At 45.9% G+C, this 17,589-nt stretch overlaps 1 protein-coding gene across 2 annotated transcripts in view; it reads right to left on the reverse strand.

Annotated features, from left to right (window-relative positions):
• Nucleotides 1-17,589, reverse strand: part of lig1 (ligase I, DNA, ATP-dependent) — a 161,744-nt gene that overhangs the window by 121,362 nt on the left and 22,793 nt on the right. For both annotated transcript variants that reach the window (XM_084327323.1, XM_084327322.1), the window contains exons 5-7: nt 16,501-16,638; nt 11,984-12,712; nt 11,485-11,764 (exon numbers count right to left, since the gene is read on the reverse strand). In XM_084327323.1, the coding sequence (XP_084183449.1) occupies nt 11,485-11,764; nt 11,984-12,712; nt 16,501-16,638 (1,147 nt within the window). The remainder of the gene's footprint in view (nt 1-11,484; nt 11,765-11,983; nt 12,713-16,500; nt 16,639-17,589) is intronic.

Below are 17,589 nucleotides of genomic sequence, written 5' to 3' on the forward strand. Positions count from 1 at the left end.
CACAGAGTAAGGACTAAAGCAGGAACCTGGAGTAAGGACTAAAGCAGGAACACAGAGTAAGGACTAAAGCAGGAACACAGAGTAAGGACTAAAGCAGGAACACAGAGTAAGGACTAAAGCAGGAACCTGGAGTAAGGACTAAAGCAGGAACCCAGAGTAAGGACTAAAGCAGGAACCCAGAGTAAGGACTAAAGCAGGAACCTGGGGTAAGGACTAAAGCAGGAACCTGGGGTAAGGACTAAAGCAGGAACCCAGAGTAAGGACTAAAGCAGGAACACAGAGTAAGGACTAAAGCAGGAACCCAGAGTAAGGACTAAAGCAGGAACCCAGAGTAAGGACTAAAGCAGGAACACAGAGTAAGGACTGAAGCAGGAACCTGGGGTAAGGACTAAAGCAGGAACCTGGGGTAAGGACTAAAGCAGGAACCCAGAGTAAGGACTAAAGCAGGAACACAGAGTAAGGACTAAAGCAGGAACCCAGAGTAAGGACTAAAGCAGGAACCTGGAGTAAGGACTAAAGCAGGAACCTGGAGTAAGGACTAAAGCAGGAACCCAGAGTAAGGACTAAAGCAGGAACCTGGAGTAAGGACTAAAGCAGGAACCTGGAGTAAGGACTAAAGCAGGAACCTGGAGTAAGGACTAAAGCAGGAACCCAGAGTAAGGACTAAAGCAGGAACCTGGAGTAAGGACTAAAGCAGGAACCTGGAGTAAGGACTAAAGCAGGAACACAGAGTAAGGACTAAAGCAGGAACCTGGAGTAAGGACTAAAGCAGGAACCTGGAGTAAGGACTAAAGCAGGAACCTGGAGTAAGGACTAAAGCAGGAACACGGAGTAAGGACTAAAGCAGGAACCTGGAGTAAGGACTAAAGCAGGAACCTGGAGTAAGGACTAACGCAGGAACCCAGAGTAAGGACTAAAGCAGGAACCTGGAGTAAGGACTAAAGCAGGAACCTGGAGTAAGGACTAAAGCAGGAACACGGAGTAAGGACTAAAGCAGGAACCTGGAGTAAGGACTAAAGCAGGAACCTGGAGTAAGGACTAAAGCAGGAACCTGGAGTAAGGACTAAAGCAGGAACCTGGAGTAAGGACTAAAGCAGGAACCTGGAGTAAGGACTAAAGCAGGAACCTGGAGTAAGGACTAAAGCAGGAACCTGGAGTAAGGACTAAAGCAGGAACCTGGAGTAAGGACTAAAGCAGGAACCCGGAGTAAGGACTAAAGCAGGAACCTGGAGTAAGGACTAAAGCAGGAACCTGGAGTAAGGACTAAAGCAGGAACACAGAGTAAGGACTAAAGCAGGAACCCTGAGTAAGGACTAAAGCAGGAACACAGAGTAAGGACTAAAGCAGGAACCTGGAGTAAGGACTAAAGCAGGAACCTGGAGTAAGGACTAAAGCAGGAACCTGGAGTAAGGACTAAAGCAGGAACCTGGAGTAAGGACTAAAGCAGGAACACAGAGTAAGGACTAAAGCAGGAACCCGGAGTAAGGACTAAAGCAGGAACACAGAGTAAGGACTAAAGCAGGAACCTGGAGTAAGGACTAAAGCAGGAACCTGGAGTAAGGACTAAAGCAGGAACCTGGAGTAAGGACTAAAGCAGGAACACAGAGTAAGGACTAAAGCAGGAACCTGGAGTAAGGACTAAAGCAGGAACCTGGAGTAAGGACTAAAGCAGGAACCCAGAGTAAGGACTAAAGCAGGAACCTGGAGTAAGGACTAAAGCAGGAACCTGGAGTAAGGACTAAAGCAGGAACCCAGAGTAAGGACTAAAGCAGGAACCCTGAGTAAGGACTAAAGCAGGAACACAGAGTAAGGACTAAAGCAGGAACCTGGAGTAAGGACTAAAGCAGGAACCTGGAGTAAGGACTAAAGCAGGAACCTGGAGTAAGGACTAAAGCAGGAACCCAGAGTAAGGACTAAAGCAGGAACACAGAGTAAGGACTAAAGCAGGAACCCGGAGTAAGGACTAAAGCAGGAACACAGAGTAAGGACTAAAGCAGGAACCTGGAGTAAGGACTAAAGCAGGAACCTGGAGTAAGGACTAAAGCAGGAACCTGGAGTAAGGACTAAAGCAGGAACCTGGAGTAAGGACTAAAGCAGGAACCTGGAGTAAGGACTAAAGCAGGAACCCAGAGTAAGGACTAAAGCAGGAACCCGGAGTAAGGACTAAAGCAGGAACCTGGAGTAAGGACTAAAGCAGGAACCTGGAGTAAGGACTAAAGCAGGAACCTGGAGTAAGGACTAAAGCAGGAACCTGGAGTAAGGACTAAAGCAGGAACCTGGAGTAAGGACTAAAGCAGGAACCTGGAGTAAGGACTAAAGCAGGAACCCTGAGTAAGGACTAAAGCAGGAACACAGAGTAAGGACTAAAGCAGGAACCCGGAGTAAGGACTAAAGCAGGAACCTGGAGTAAGGACTAAAGCAGGAACCCGGAGTAAGGACTAAAGCAGGAACCCAGAGTAAGGACTAAAGCAGGAACCCGGAGTAAGGACTAAAGCAGGAACCTGGAGTAAGGACTAAAGCAGGAACCCGGAGTAAGGACTAAAGCAGGAACCCAGAGTAAGGACTAAAGCAGGAACCCGGAGTAAGGACTAAAGCAGGAACCCAGAGTAAGGACTAAAGCAGGAACCCAGAGTAAGGACTAAAGCAGGAACACAGAGTAAGGACTAAAGCAGGAACCCGGAGTAAGGACTAAAGCAGGAACACAGAGTAAGGACTAAAGCAGGAACCTGGAGTAAGGACTAAAGCAGGAACCTGGAGTAAGGACTAAAGCAGGAACCTGGAGTAAGGACTAAAGCAGGAACCCGGAGTAAGGACTAAAGCAGGAACCCGGAGTAAGGACTAAAGCAGGAACCTGGAGTAAGGACTAAAGCAGGAACACAGAGTAAGGACTAAAGCAGGAACCTGGAGTAAGGACTAAAGCAGGAACCTGGAGTAAGGACTAAAGCAGGAACCTGGAGTAAGGACTAAAGCAGGAACCTGGAGTAAGGACTAAAGCAGGAACCTGGAGTAAGGACTAAAGCAGGAACCTGGAGTAAGGACTAAAGCAGGAACACAGAGTAAGGACTAAAGCAGGAACCTGGAGTAAGGACTAAAGCAGGAACCTGGAGTAAGGACTAAAGCAGGAACCTGGAGTAAGGACTAAAGCAGGAACAGAGAGTAAGGACTAAAGCAGGAACACAGAGTAAGGACTAAAGCAGGAACCTGGAGTAAGGACTAAAGCAGGAACACAGAGTAAGGACTAAAGCAGGAACACAGAGTAAGGACTAAAGCAGGAACCTGGAGTAAGGACTAAAGCAGGAACCTGGAGTAAGGACTAAAGCAGGAACCTGGAGTAAGGACTAAAGCAGGAACCTGGAGTAAGGACTAAAGCAGGAACCTGGAGTAAGGACTAAAGCAGGAACCTGGAGTAAGGACTAAAGCAGGAACCTGGAGTAAGGACTAAAGCAGGAACCTGGAGTAAGGACTAAAGCAGGAACCTGGAGTAAGGACTAAAGCAGGAACCCAGAGTAAGGACTAAAGCAGGAACCTGGAGTAAGGACTAAAGCAGGAACACAGAGTAAGGACTAAAGCAGGAACCTGGAGTAAGGACTAAAGCAGGAACACAGAGTAAGGACTAAAGCAGGAACACAGAGTAAGGACTAAAGCAGGAACCTGGAGTAAGGACTAAAGCAGGAACCCGGAGTAAGGACTAAAGCAGGAACCTGGAGTAAGGACTAAAGCAGGAACCCGGAGTAAGGACTAAAGCAGGAACCTGGAGTAAGGACTAAAGCAGGAACCTGGAGTAAGGACTAAAGCAGGAACCTGGAGTAAGGACTAAAGCAGGAACCTGGAGTAAGGACTAAAGCAGGAACACAGAGTAAGGACTAAAGCAGGAACCCAGAGTAAGGACTAAAGCAGGAACCTGGAGTAAGGACTAAAGCAGGAACACAGAGTAAGGACTAAAGCAGGAACCTGGAGTAAGGACTAAAGCAGGAACCTGGAGTAAGGACTAAAGCAGGAACCTGGAGTAAGGACTAAAGCAGGAACCTGGAGTAAGGACTAAAGCAGGAACCCGGAGTAAGGACTAAAGCAGGAACCCGGAGTAAGGACTAAAGCAGGAACCTGGAGTAAGGACTAAAGCAGGAACCTGGAGTAAGGACTAAAGCAGGAACCTGGAGTAAGGACTAAAGCAGGAACACAGAGTAAGGACTAAAGCAGGAACCTGGAGTAAGGACTAAAGCAGGAACCTGGAGTAAGGACTAAAGCAGGAACCTGGAGTAAGGACTAAAGCAGGAACCTGGAGTAAGGACTAAAGCAGGAACCCGGAGTAAGGACTAAAGCAGGAACCCGGAGTAAGGACTAAAGCAGGAACCTGGAGTAAGGACTAAAGCAGGAACCTGGAGTAAGGACTAAAGCAGGAACCTGGAGTAAGGACTAAAGCAGGAACCTGGAGTAAGGACTAAAGCAGGAACCCGGAGTAAGGACTAAAGCAGGAACCTGGAGTAAGGACTAAAGCAGGAACCTGGAGTAAGGACTAAAGCAGGAACCTGGAGTAAGGACTAAAGCAGGAACACAGAGTAAGGACTAAAGCAGGAACCTGGAGTAAGGACTAAAGCAGGAACCTGGAGTAAGGACTAAAGCAGGAACCCTGAGTAAGGACTAAAGCAGGAACCTGGAGTAAGGACTAAAGCAGGAACCTGGAGTAAGGACTAAAGCAGGAACCCGGAGTAAGGACTAAAGCAGGAACCCGGAGTAAGGACTAAAGCAGGAACCTGGAGTAAGGACTAAAGCAGGAACCTGGAGTAAGGACTAAAGCAGGAACCTGGAGTAAGGACTAAAGCAGGAACCTGGAGTAAGGACTAAAGCAGGAACCCAGAGTAAGGACTAAAGCAGGAACCTGGAGTAAGGACTAAAGCAGGAACCCGAGTAAGGACTAAAGCGGGAACCTGGAGTAAGGACTAAAGCAGGAACCTGGAGTAAGGACTAAAGCAGGAACCTGGAGTAAGGACTAAAGCAGGAACCCGGAGTAAAGACTAAAGCAGGAACCTGGAGTAAGGACTAAAGCAGGAACCCGGAGTAAAGACTAAAGCAGGAACCTGGAGTAAGGACTAAAGCAGGAACCTGGAGTAAGGACTAAAGCAGGAACCCAGAGTAAGGACTAAAGCAGGAACCTGGAGTAAGGACTAAAGCAGGAACCTGGAGTAAGGACTAAAGCAGGAACCTGGAGTAAGGACTAAAGCAGGAACCTGGAGTAAGGACTAAAGCAGGAACACAGAGTAAGGACTAAAGCAGGAACCTGGAGTAAGGACTAAAGCAGGAACACAGAGTAAGGACTAAAGCAGGAACCTGGAGTAAGGACTAAAGCAGGAACACAGAGTAAGGACTAAATCAGGAACCCGGAGTAAAGACTAAAGCAGGAACCTGGAGTAAGGACTAAAGCAGGAACCTGGAGTAAGGACTAAAGCAGGAACCTGGAGTAAGGACTAAAGCAGGAACACAGAGTAAGGACTAAAGCAGGAACCTGGAGTAAGGACTAAAGCAGGAACACAGAGTAAGGACTAAATCAGGAACCCGGAGTAAGGACTAAAGCAGGAACCTGGAGTAAGGACTAAAGCAGGAACCTGGAGTAAGGACTAAAGCAGGAACACAGAGTAAGGACTAAAGCAGGAACCTGGAGTAAGGACTAAAGCAGGAACCTGGAGTAAGGACTAAAGCAGGAACCTGGAGTAAGGACTAAAGCAGGAACCCGGAGTAAGGACTAAAGCAGGAACCTGGAGTAAGGACTAAAGCAGGAACCTGGAGTAAGGACTAAAGCAGGAACCTGGAGTAAGGACTAAAGCAGGAACACAGAGTAAGGACTAAAGCAGGAACCTGGAGTAAGGACTAAAGCAGGAACACAGAGTAAGGACTAAAGCAGGAACCCTGAGTAAGGACTAAAGCAGGAACACAGAGTAAGGACTAAAGCAGGAACCCTGAGTAAGGACTAAAGCAGGAACCTGGAGTAAGGACTAAAGCAGGAACCTGGAGTAAGGACTAAAGCAGGAACCCGGAGTAAGGACTAAAGCAGGAACCCGGAGTAAGGACTAAAGCAGGAACCTGGAGTAAGGACTAAAGCAGGAACCTGGAGTAAGGACTAAAGCAGGAACACAGAGTAAGGACTAAAGCAGGAACCTGGAGTAAGGACTAAAGCAGGAACCTGGAGTAAGGACTAAAGCAGGAACCTGGAGTAAGGACTAAAGCAGGAACCTGGAGTAAGGACTAAAGCAGGAACCTGGAGTAAGGACTAAAGCAGGAACACAGAGTAAGGACTAAAGCAGGAACCCTGAGTAAGGACTAAAGCAGGAACACAGAGTAAGGACTAAAGCAGGAACACAGAGTAAGGACTAAAGCAGGAACCTGGAGTAAGGACTAAAGCAGGAACACAGAGTAAGGACTAAAGCAGGAACACAGAGTAAGGACTAAAGCAGGAACCCTGAGTAAGGACTAAAGCAGGAACCTGGAGTAAGGACTAAAGCAGGAACCTGGAGTAAGGACTAAAGCAGGAACACAGAGTAAGGACTAAAGCAGGAACCTGGAGTAAGGACTAAAGCAGGAACCTGGAGTAAGGACTAAAGCAGGAACACAGAGTAAGGACTAAAGCAGGAACACAGAGTAAGGACTAAAGCAGGAACCTGGAGTAAGGACTAAAGCAGGAACACAGAGTAAGGACTAAATCAGGAACCCGGAGTAAGGACTAAAGCAGGAACCTGGAGTAAGGACTAAAGCAGGAACCTGGAGTAAGGACTAAAGCAGGAACACAGAGTAAGGACTAAAGCAGGAACACAGAGTAAGGACTAAAGCAGGAACCTGGAGTAAGGACTAAAGCAGGAACCTGGAGTAAGGACTAAAGCAGGAACCTGGAGTAAGGACTAAAGCAGGAACCCGGAGTAAGGACTAAAGCAGGAACCTGGAGTAAGGACTAAAGCAGGAACCTGGAGTAAGGACTAAAGCAGGAACCTGGAGTAAGGACTAAAGCAGGAACACAGAGTAAGGACTAAAGCAGGAACCTGGAGTAAGGACTAAAGCAGGAACACAGAGTAAGGACTAAAGCAGGAACCCTGAGTAAGGACTAAAGCAGGAACACAGAGTAAGGACTAAAGCAGGAACCCTGAGTAAGGACTAAAGCAGGAACCTGGAGTAAGGACTAAAGCAGGAACCTGGAGTAAGGACTAAAGCAGGAACCCGGAGTAAGGACTAAAGCAGGAACCTGGAGTAAGGACTAAAGCAGGAACCTGGAGTAAGGACTAAAGCAGGAACCTGGAGTAAGGACTAAAGCAGGAACACAGAGTAAGGACTAAAGCAGGAACACAGAGTAAGGACTAAAGCAGGAACCTGGAGTAAGGACTAAAGCAGGAACCTGGAGTAAGGACTAAAGCAGGAACCTGGAGTAAGGACTAAAGCAGGAACCTGGAGTAAGGACTAAAGCAGGAACCTGGAGTAAGGACTAAAGCAGGAACACAGAGTAAGGACTAAAGCAGGAACCCTGAGTAAGGACTAAAGCAGGAACACAGAGTAAGGACTAAAGCAGGAACACAGAGTAAGGACTAAAGCAGGAACCTGGAGTAAGGACTAAAGCAGGAACACAGAGTAAGGACTAAAGCAGGAACACAGAGTAAGGACTAAAGCAGGAACCCTGAGTAAGGACTAAAGCAGGAACCTGGAGTAAGGACTAAAGCAGGAACCTGGAGTAAGGACTAAAGCAGGAACACAGAGTAAGGACTAAAGCAGGAACCTGGAGTAAGGACTAAAGCAGGAACCTGGAGTAAGGACTAAAGCAGGAACCTGGAGTAAGGACTAAAGCAGGAACCTGGAGTAAGGACTAAAGCAGGAACCTGGAGTAAGGACTAAAGCAGGAACCTGGAGTAAGGACTAAAGCAGGAACCTGGAGTAAGGACTAAAGCAGGAACCCGGAGTAAGGACTAAAGCAGGAACCTGGAGTAAGGACTAAAGCAGGAACCTGGAGTAAGGACTAAAGCAGGAACCTGGAGTAAGGACTAAAGCAGGAACCTGGAGTAAGGACTAAAGCAGGAACCTGGAGTAAGGACTAAAGCAGGAACCTGGAGTAAGGACTAAAGCAGGAACCTGGAGTAAGGACTAAAGCAGGAACACAGAGTAAGGACTAAAGCAGGAACCTGGAGTAAGGACTAAAGCAGGAACCTGGAGTAAGGACTAAAGCAGGAACCTGGAGTAAGGACTAAAGCAGGAACCTGGAGTAAGGACTAAAGCAGGAACCCGGAGTAAGGACTAAAGCAGGAACCTGGAGTAAGGACTAAAGCAGGAACCTGGAGTAAGGACTAAAGCAGGAAACCCGAGTAAGGACTAAAGTGGGAACCTGGAGTAAGGACTAAAGCAGGAAACCCGAGTAAGGACTAAAGCGGGAACCTGGAGTAAGGACTAAAGCAGGAACACAGAGTAAGGACTAAAGCAGGAACCTGGAGTAAGGACTAAAGCAGGAACCTGGAGTAAGGACTAAAGCAGGAACCTGGAGTAAGGACTAAAGCAGGAACCTGGAGTAAGGACTAAAGCAGGAACACAGAGTAAGGACTAAAGCAGGAACCTGGAGTAAGGACTAAAGCAGGAACCTGGAGTAAGGACTAAAGCAGGAACCTGGAGTAAGGACTAAAGCAGGAACACAGAGTAAGGACTAAAGCAGGAACCTGGAGTAAGGACTAAAGCAGGAACCTGGAGTAAGGACTAAAGCAGGAACCTGGAGTAAGGACTAAAGCAGGAACCCGGAGTAAGGACTAAAGCAGGAACCTGGAGTAAGGACTAAAGCAGGAACCTGGAGTAAGGACTAAAGCAGGAACCTGGAGTAAGGACTAAAGCAGGAACCCTGAGTAAGGACTAAAGCAGGAACCTGGAGTAAGGACTAAAGCAGGAACACAGAGTAAGGACTAAAGCAGGAACCTGGAGTAAGGACTAAAGCAGGAACCTGGAGTAAGGACTAAAGCAGGAACCTGGAGTAAGGACTAAAGCAGGAACCTGGAGTAAGGACTAAAGCAGGAACACAGAGTAAGGACTAAAGCAGGAACACAGAGTAAGGACTAAAGCAGGAACCTGGAGTAAGGACTAAAGCAGGAACCCGGAGTAAGGACTAAAGCAGGAACACGGAGTAAGGACTAAAGCAGGAACCTGGAGTAAGGACTAAAGCAGGAACCCGGAGTAAAGACTAAAGCAGGAACACAGAGTAAGGACTAAAGCAGGAACCCAGAGTAAGGACTAAAGCAGGAACCTGGAGTAAGGACTAAAGCAGGAACCCGGAGTAAGGACTAAAGCAGGAACCCGGAGTAAGGACTAAAGCAGGAACCTGGAGTAAGGACTAAAGCAGGAACCTGGAGTAAGGACTAAAGCAGGAACCTGGAGTAAGGACTAAAGCAGGAACCTGGAGTAAGGACTAAAGCAGGAACCCGGAGTAAGGACTAAAGCAGGAACCTGGAGTAAGGACTAAAGCAGGAACCCAGAGTAAGGACTAAAGCAGGAACCTGGAGTAAGGACTAAAGCAGGAACCTGGAGTAAGGACTAAAGCAGGAACCTGGAGTAAGGACTAAAGCAGGAACCTGGAGTAAGGACTAAAGCAGGAACCTGGAGTAAGGACTAAAGCAGGAACACAGAGTAAGGACTAAAGCAGGAACCCGGAGTAAGGACTAAAGCAGGAACCTGGAGTAAGGACTAAAGCAGGAACCCGGAGTAAGGACTAAAGCAGGAACCCGGAGTAAGGACTAAAGCAGGAACCTGGAGTAAGGACTAAAGCAGGAACCTGGAGTAAGGACTAAAGCAGGAACCCTGAGTAAGGACTAAAGCAGGAACCCAGAGTAAGGACTAAAGCAGGAACCTGGAGTAAGGACTAAAGCAGGAACCCGGAGTAAGGACTAAAGCAGGAACCTGGAGTAAGGACTAAAGCAGGAACCTGGAGTAAGGACTAAAGCAGGAACACAGAGTAAGGACTAAAGCAGGAACCCAGAGTAAGGACTAAAGCAGGAACCCGGAGTAAGGACTAAAGCAGGAACCTGGAGTAAGGACTAAAGCAGGAACCCGGAGTAAGGACTAAAGCAGGAACCTGGAGTAAGGACTAAAGCAGGAACCCTGAGTAAGGACTAAAGCAGGAACCTGGAGTAAGGACTAAAGCAGGAACCCGGGGTAAGGACTAAAGCAGGAACCCGGAGTAAGGACTAAAGCAGGAACCCGGAGTAAGGACTAAAGCAGGAACCTGGAGTAAGGACTAAAGCAGGAACCTGGAGTAAGGACTAAAGCAGGAACCTGGAGTAAGGACTAAAGCAGGAACCTGGAGTAAGGACTAAAGCAGGAACCTGGAGTAAGGACTAAAGCAGGAACCTGGAGTAAGGACTGAAGCAGGAACCTGGAGTAAGGACTAAAGCAGGAACCCAGAGTAAGGACTAAAGCAGGAACCCGGAGTAAGGACTGAAGCAGGAACCTGGAGTAAGGACTAAAGCAGGAACCCAGAGTAAGGACTAAAGCAGGAACACTGAGTAAGGACTAAAGCAGGAACCCAGAGTAAGGACTAAAATCACAGCTGGTGTGATGTCTGACGGAGGTGTGATGTCTGACGGAGGAATGCCAGGCAGCGTCTATATTAAAGGCAGCCCAAGAGTGCTTCCGCGTTTCTCTGATTGGCCGCGACGGCCCACGTGACAACGCCTAGCACGCCCCGCGGCAGAGCGGAAATAGGCTGCTGCTCCGGCGAAAGAAAGAGAGGCATTCTATTGCCATGCTCTGCGACAAACTCTAACCATAACCAACTCCGAAAAAGAATGACTAAACTTAACCCTAACCTTAACCAACTCCGAAAGAATGCCTAAACTTAACCCTAACCTTAACCAACTCCGAAAGAATGGCTAAACTTAACCGACGAAAGAAAGAAAGGCATTCTATTGCCATGCTCTAAGACAAACTCTAACCTTAACCAACTCCGAAAGAATGCCTAAACTTAACCCTAACCTTAACCAACTCCGAAAGAATGCCTAAACTTAACCCTAACCAACTCCGAAAGAATGCCTAAACTTAACCGGCGAAAGAACGTTTATATAGAGATGATAAATTAATTAAACGTAAAAAAATTTAAAAAATTGATTAGAACTTGTCACCAACTGACCGCAGGATCCACAGCAAGCTGAGGAACGAGTTGAGCTAGCCGTCGACAGGGGGGATTACATAATACAGAATACATAATGCCGCGGCAACCTATGCGCCGCTGCCGCTCTGCCGCGGGGCGTGCTAGGCGTTGTCACGTGGGGCGTCGCGGCCAATCAGAGAAACGCGGAAGCACTCTTGGGCTGCCTTTAATATATAGGCTGCCAGGCAGAGAAGCTCTGAACACTATTTCCCAAAACTTTTCCTGGCCTAGGAAAAACACAAAGCTTTGAAATCCAAGACTTTTTGCAGGCGTTCCCGGGCTGGAAAAACTCTTCACTCGTCACATTCTCCTACCTTTTGACTTTGCTCTCCTACCTTTTGACTTTTTTCTCCTCCACGACGCTCTTGTCTTTTTTCTCCTCCACGACGCTCTTGTCTTTTTTCTCCTCCACGACGCTCTTGTCTTTTTTCTCCTCCACGACGCTCTTGTCTTTTTTCTCCTCCACGACGCTCTTGTCTTTTTTCTCCTCCACGACGCTCTTGTCTTTTTTCTCCTCCACGACGCTCTTGTCTTTTTTCTCCTCTGCACTTGGCTTTTTGTCTTCCTCGCTCTTCTCCTCCGCTCTCTCCAACTTCACGGCCGCCTTCCGGGGAGCTGTGGTGGAGACAGAAGACAAGGGGGGAGGATGGGGGGTCAGAAACCAATATTTACCCATCTGTCTAACGGATAAAAGGAAGACCAGGCGGGAGGACGGACGGGTCATACACCAATATTCTAACATCATTCTTTAACTGATAAAAGCAAAAGCACATTTACAGAAACATGTTTTTGTGCAAAGCAAAGAGCTTATGCAAATCCCCCCCGCCCTCTCACCAAAGAAACTGCTGATAGGAGCTTTAAAGAAACTGCTGATAGGGGATTTCTTGGCAGAGTCCTTGGCCGGGTCCTTATCTCTCTGCTCCTCTGCCTCTTTCCGCTTTCTTCCTGTTTGACTTTTTGGACTTTTTTTCTCCTTCACATCCTTTTCACCGCTCTCCTCCTCCTCCTTCTTGGCAACGGCAGACGGTTTCACATCAGTCTTTTTTCCCTTCACGTCCTTTTTCTTTTCTGCCTGCTCAGCTTTCTTCTTCTCTTCACTGCTCCTCCTCTTCTTCACCTCCTCTTCTTCGGCCTTCTTCTCTTCACTGATCCTTTTCTTCTTCACCTCCTCTTCTTCTGCCTTCTCTTCGCTGCTCCTCCTCTTCTTCACCTCCTCTTCTTCGGCCTTCTCTTCACTGCTCCTCCTCTTCACCACCTCCTCTTCTTCTTCTGCCTTCTCTTCGCTGCTCCTCCTCTTCACCTCCTCTTCTTCGGCCTTCTTCTCTTCACTGATCCTCTTCTTCACCTCCTCTTCTTCTGCCTTCTCTTCGCTGCTCCTCCTCCTCTTCTTCACCTCCTCTTCTTCTGCCTTCTCTTCGCTGCTCCTCCTCTTCTTCACCTCCTCTTCTTCTGCCTCCTTCTTCTTCTTCTCCTCCTCTCCTGCTCCGCTGGCCTCGGTCACCGCCATCACTTCCTGCTCTTCCTTTGCAGCCTCTTCCATTTCCATTGGCTCCTCGCAGTTCTCTACAGAGAGGGGGGGAGGGAGAGAGAGAGAGAAATAAAATAAATTTAAAAGAAATCATGAGAAATTAAAAAGTTTATCCAGAAGTCAGATGTTTGACAGGGGCTGGCATGAGCTAGGAAGTGTAGTTTTTTTTTTTATTATTCGAAAGCCCATCGAAAGTCCTGGGTCTCCTTTCCTCATAAGACTACAAACTAAATGGCGGCGTAATTTCCCGACTAGATTTCTATAACTCATATTTCACTTATAACACTTAAAACTAGGGATGTCCGATATTATCGGCCTACCGATATTATCGGCCGATATTGGCATTAAAATGTGATATCGGAAAATATCGGTATCGGTTTTCAAAAAAAGATTTTTTTTTTTTTACATTTCTATAACCTTTATTTAACCAGGCAAGCAAGTAAGAACAAATTCTGATTTCATTTATTGTCAAAAGTATGCATAATGTTGTGTTAATTCCACAACAAGAGATATGTAATGTTAATTACCTGAAATTATTCCGTTTTTTGGAGGGTGGAACCCTGCATATATCGGTATCAGTTGATATCGGTTGATATCGGTATCGGAAATTAAGAGTTGGACAATATCGGTATAGGTAAAAAAGCCAATATTGAGCATCCCTACTTAAAACCATTGGTAAACAAACGTAGTGCTGAAAATATACACGTTGACTGCTATTTTGACAGGGTTAGGGTCTTTACTCTTGGCTACAAGTTCGGGCTTAACACAATCTGCGCCAACAACGTTTATATACGTGTTTGCTCAACAACCGTTAAACGCCAATACATTATTTGGTCCGTTTTCCTTTTTTTTCGATTTTAATATTCTATTCAATGTCAGAGACCTGTATGTTGCCGTTAAAAGGCATACTGGGACCCCGAGGGTGCAGTACCGGCCAGATCCTCCCAGGTGGCAGTATCGAGAGTGCAGTAAACCCTGTTCCAGACCGTGTGTTACGTTTAAACCGCTCCGGGTGCAGTTTTTTAGTACAGGGAAGCCTAGAGGTTCACTCGGTCGCATTGAAAAGTGTCCGGGACACGCGATGCATGTGTTGTGCCGGATTATGTTGTGGACCAGATGGACATCAGAAGGACCAGATGGCGATCAAACAATTGGAATATTCTTTTTGGAATAGTCCCGGTCAAAGGTAAGGACTATCTGACGTCAATTCCAGCTTGATCGTACAATGTTCTTATACCGATCCAGCTGATCAGCATGTGTAGTGTTCACAACGAATGCCGTTACTGGCAATCAAAGCATCAGAAACGACCCCCCCCCCCCCCCTTTCATGCATTCATGATGAAACATAATACCTATTATATACATTTGATTTGGAAATAGTAGCGTGTCCAGGGATGAAACGCCAATGCTTTTTGTAACTGAGGGGTACAATTCCCTGACTGTATTGATAAGTATGGTATCATTAAACCACTACCGCTTTATGTACTTTAATTACTGGCCATACAGTACATGATATACAAATATGATGAACACTTCCCACAATAAATCGGTTCCACACAAAGCCATAATTGAGTATTTATTGCAGCAAAAGGTACATAATATACTTCTCTATTATACTTTGAATACACTTGTAAGGCAAAGGAATGTGCGTAGGCAAATCAATAATGAATGTCCATTCTCTGGTTACGCAGGAGGTAATTATACGACCTGAATCTTAGGGAATTATATCTATGGTGCACTGGTGGGTCCCCCCGGTTGTAAGCCAGCAGGGGTAGAGGATCTGTCGGTAGTAGAGAGTCTGGTCAACGATGACTAAGGAGACTCCAAGTACAGGAGACGGTGCAATAGTCTCTTGATCCACAGACGAATACAGCTGTTCTCCGTAGACTGTAGCTCCACAGTGAAGAAAGCTAGCCTGCCTCAGGCTCTCTGAGGCGCAGACTCGACGTGGCTCCTCACAGGGTAAATCCCACACACGTGTAGGCGTCGGCGATTCTCCGCTCCATAAATCACAGGACCAAAACAAATATAATCCAGCCGTAAATGGCTATGCAGTCGTCGGGTAGATTAATCCAGTGTACATGTCCACACGATCCTCGTCTAGGTCTCCTCGGGTGAAAGCGCCATGAAAGCAGCCCAGCCTGGATAAGCACTCTAGCTGGTACGAGGAAGCGTTGGTGATGCTGGTCACTGTAGAACTTTAGCCGCACGATACACTATACACAAATAGACTATTACTGACTTAATAGAAATATGTCGCACTCGACGGTATAGCGCCAAACTCTGACACTTCAGTTATTAATTCGCACGCGGTCTCAATGCTCTATTTGGGGCCAAACAGGCCATACTTCACCGCACGGAGTATCGTGGGTGAGGCTTCAACTTTAGTTCCTAAGTGCTTCTGTATTCACCTGCGCCATATTTATATGCACGGCGAACAATCTAGCGCCAACCTCATTTCTGTCTCGTATTCTTGGGCAAGGCCGGGCATGTACAGACATGTCTTGACGGTGGCTTTGAACCTGACTCTGGAGGCATGGCCCTGGCGCCTGTGGACCGCTGTCCAATAGGAGAATGAAATATTATGGTCTGTACTAGGCTAAAGGGATATTCCGTGTATATGTACAAGGAATATACAAGGGATATCAAAACGATATACAAATACTATGCAATATATATCAATCAATAAATATATATATTCGGTTTAATCTGATCCTTTGTAACACTTTTAGTAGAATTCACGTTGCGCCCTATAACTCAGCCTCCCAGGAATTAGCCCGGATCATTCCGAAACTATACTTATATTCACCACGGGATAGCGCGCGAACGTATTCATGAAAAAATGTATTCTTTTGGACAGAAGATAGTTACTGTCAAATGACAACAGTATTGTATCCATAGCTATAATATAGAATATTTAGATATTAGGGATGCACCGAATATTCGGCTGCCGATAATTATTATAATATTATAATTTTTTATTAACGTTAGCGTTAAGCTAGCTAACAAGGCTTCCGGTCCTCTTTCTCTCGTCTCTCTTAAAGCTACGTCATCCCCCGCTAATAGTCACGGGAGATGTAGTAAATACAACAGTCCTTCCATGTAGGCTAGAACGCCGTGAATTATGACAGTAGTTCAAGTTTCTTTATTAGTTGTCATACAAAAATACAGAGTACTTTTATATAAAATGCTTACTGTAGCCACTACAGTAACATCATTAAGTCTGCTATAAGCTATTCTCCCTCTCATGTGTGCAGATCTTTATGCAGTTTTAAAGCACCTTGGCTTTGTTCTGAATGCACTTTGTTGTAGTTATCCTACAGAGAAAAGAAAATGCACTTGACTTTAATGCACATTTTGTTGTATGCAAAGAGAAAATGTTTAAATTGTACAATCTTTCAGCAGTCAGTCTGGAATTAATGTATGCATTCAAAAGTGCTGAATAAATGTTTTATGGACCCATAATAGTGATTATTAATATTATTTAAGTTAAGTTTAACCATAATCATGTCTTTTGTCATAATCAGGTAGCTGAAAAAAAAATACATTATATATATATTTCTATTAATCATTTTCGGCCTTTCGGCATTCGGTTTTCGGCCAACTGTTTCCTATTTTCGGTATCGGTTTCGGCCAAGAATTTCCCATTCGGTGCATCCCTAATAGATATAGCTCTACAAACAAGGTGACGCACTCCTATCTTTTAAAGCGTGGCCTAGCTAGAACAGGATAAGGATAATAGCTGGCAGTGAATGAGTTAAGAGGTTAAAGTTATGAGAGACCAGACACAGTGAAACGTAGGAGCCAACAGGTGAGACCGTACCTGTCGTCCCGGTGTCTGGCTCCTCCATGCGGGCTCTCTTGTTCAGCTGCTCCTCCACCTCCTCCTTCTGGTCCTCCTTCTGGTCCTCGCTGGCGCTCTGGCTCTCTTCTAGCTTCCTCTTAGGGAACATCTTCCTCGCTACACACAAGAGAGAGGGGGGGGGGGGTAAAGACCATGAGAAATTGATGGATTTCCCGCTGAAATCACACCGGCATTAAGCTGAGAGAGAGAGTTTCCTGATGAGAGAGACCTTCCCACTGAGGTCACAGTCTTTAAAAGTACAAGAAGCATGACGCAGGTTATACACTGCACACTCAAATTTACCCAATATGTTTTTATTTTTCAAAAGGTAATAACTGAACTGAGCTGCCTATAACAATTGTTTTATTGAAATCTGCACAGCAGTAGTTTGTGTATACGTCAGAAGTACGACAGTTGGAGTAGGTCCAATAGGGACAGCGCTGGTCACTAGCTTATAGAAATAATAGAGGCAAGAGTAAGAAAGTTAAATGAAATAAACTTTAAAAGATGTACAGTTTGCTGGTAATATATCGGAGTATATGAAGATTGAATGTGGCATCCCACAAGGCTCGGTTTTGGGGCCTAAACAATTTATTTTGTATATCAATGACATATGTGAAGTGTCAAAGATATTGCAGTTTGTTTTGTTTGCAGATGACAATTTTTTTTGTTAATTTAAAGGTTTTAGCAGAAAGCATTGTAAATGAAAAGACCAAAGTTAAAACATGGTTTTATGAATCACTACTACTGTAACTGAGGGGTACAATTCCCTGACTGTATTACTAGATATGATACTTACTACCACTACCTTTGTACTTAATATTCGGCCACCCAGTACACGGCATAAATATATTATGATGAACACTGTCACGTAGATGAAACGGATCCAACACAAATGTACGAATTAGAAATAGGTCTTTATTTCTACACAGCGATGGTGTGTAGAGCAAGCACTTAATCAAATCAATCACATTTATGAATGGGAATTAGTATGCACTTTTATGGCAAGAGTATTCGTCGGTATATCAATAGAGAATGTCCAATCTCTGAAGGCGCAGGTGGTACATA

This window comes from Notolepis coatsorum, assembly GCF_963971535.1.
Source record: "Notolepis coatsorum genome assembly, chromosome: 13".
Taxonomy (NCBI): Eukaryota; Metazoa; Chordata; class Actinopteri; order Aulopiformes; family Paralepididae; genus Notolepis; species Notolepis coatsorum.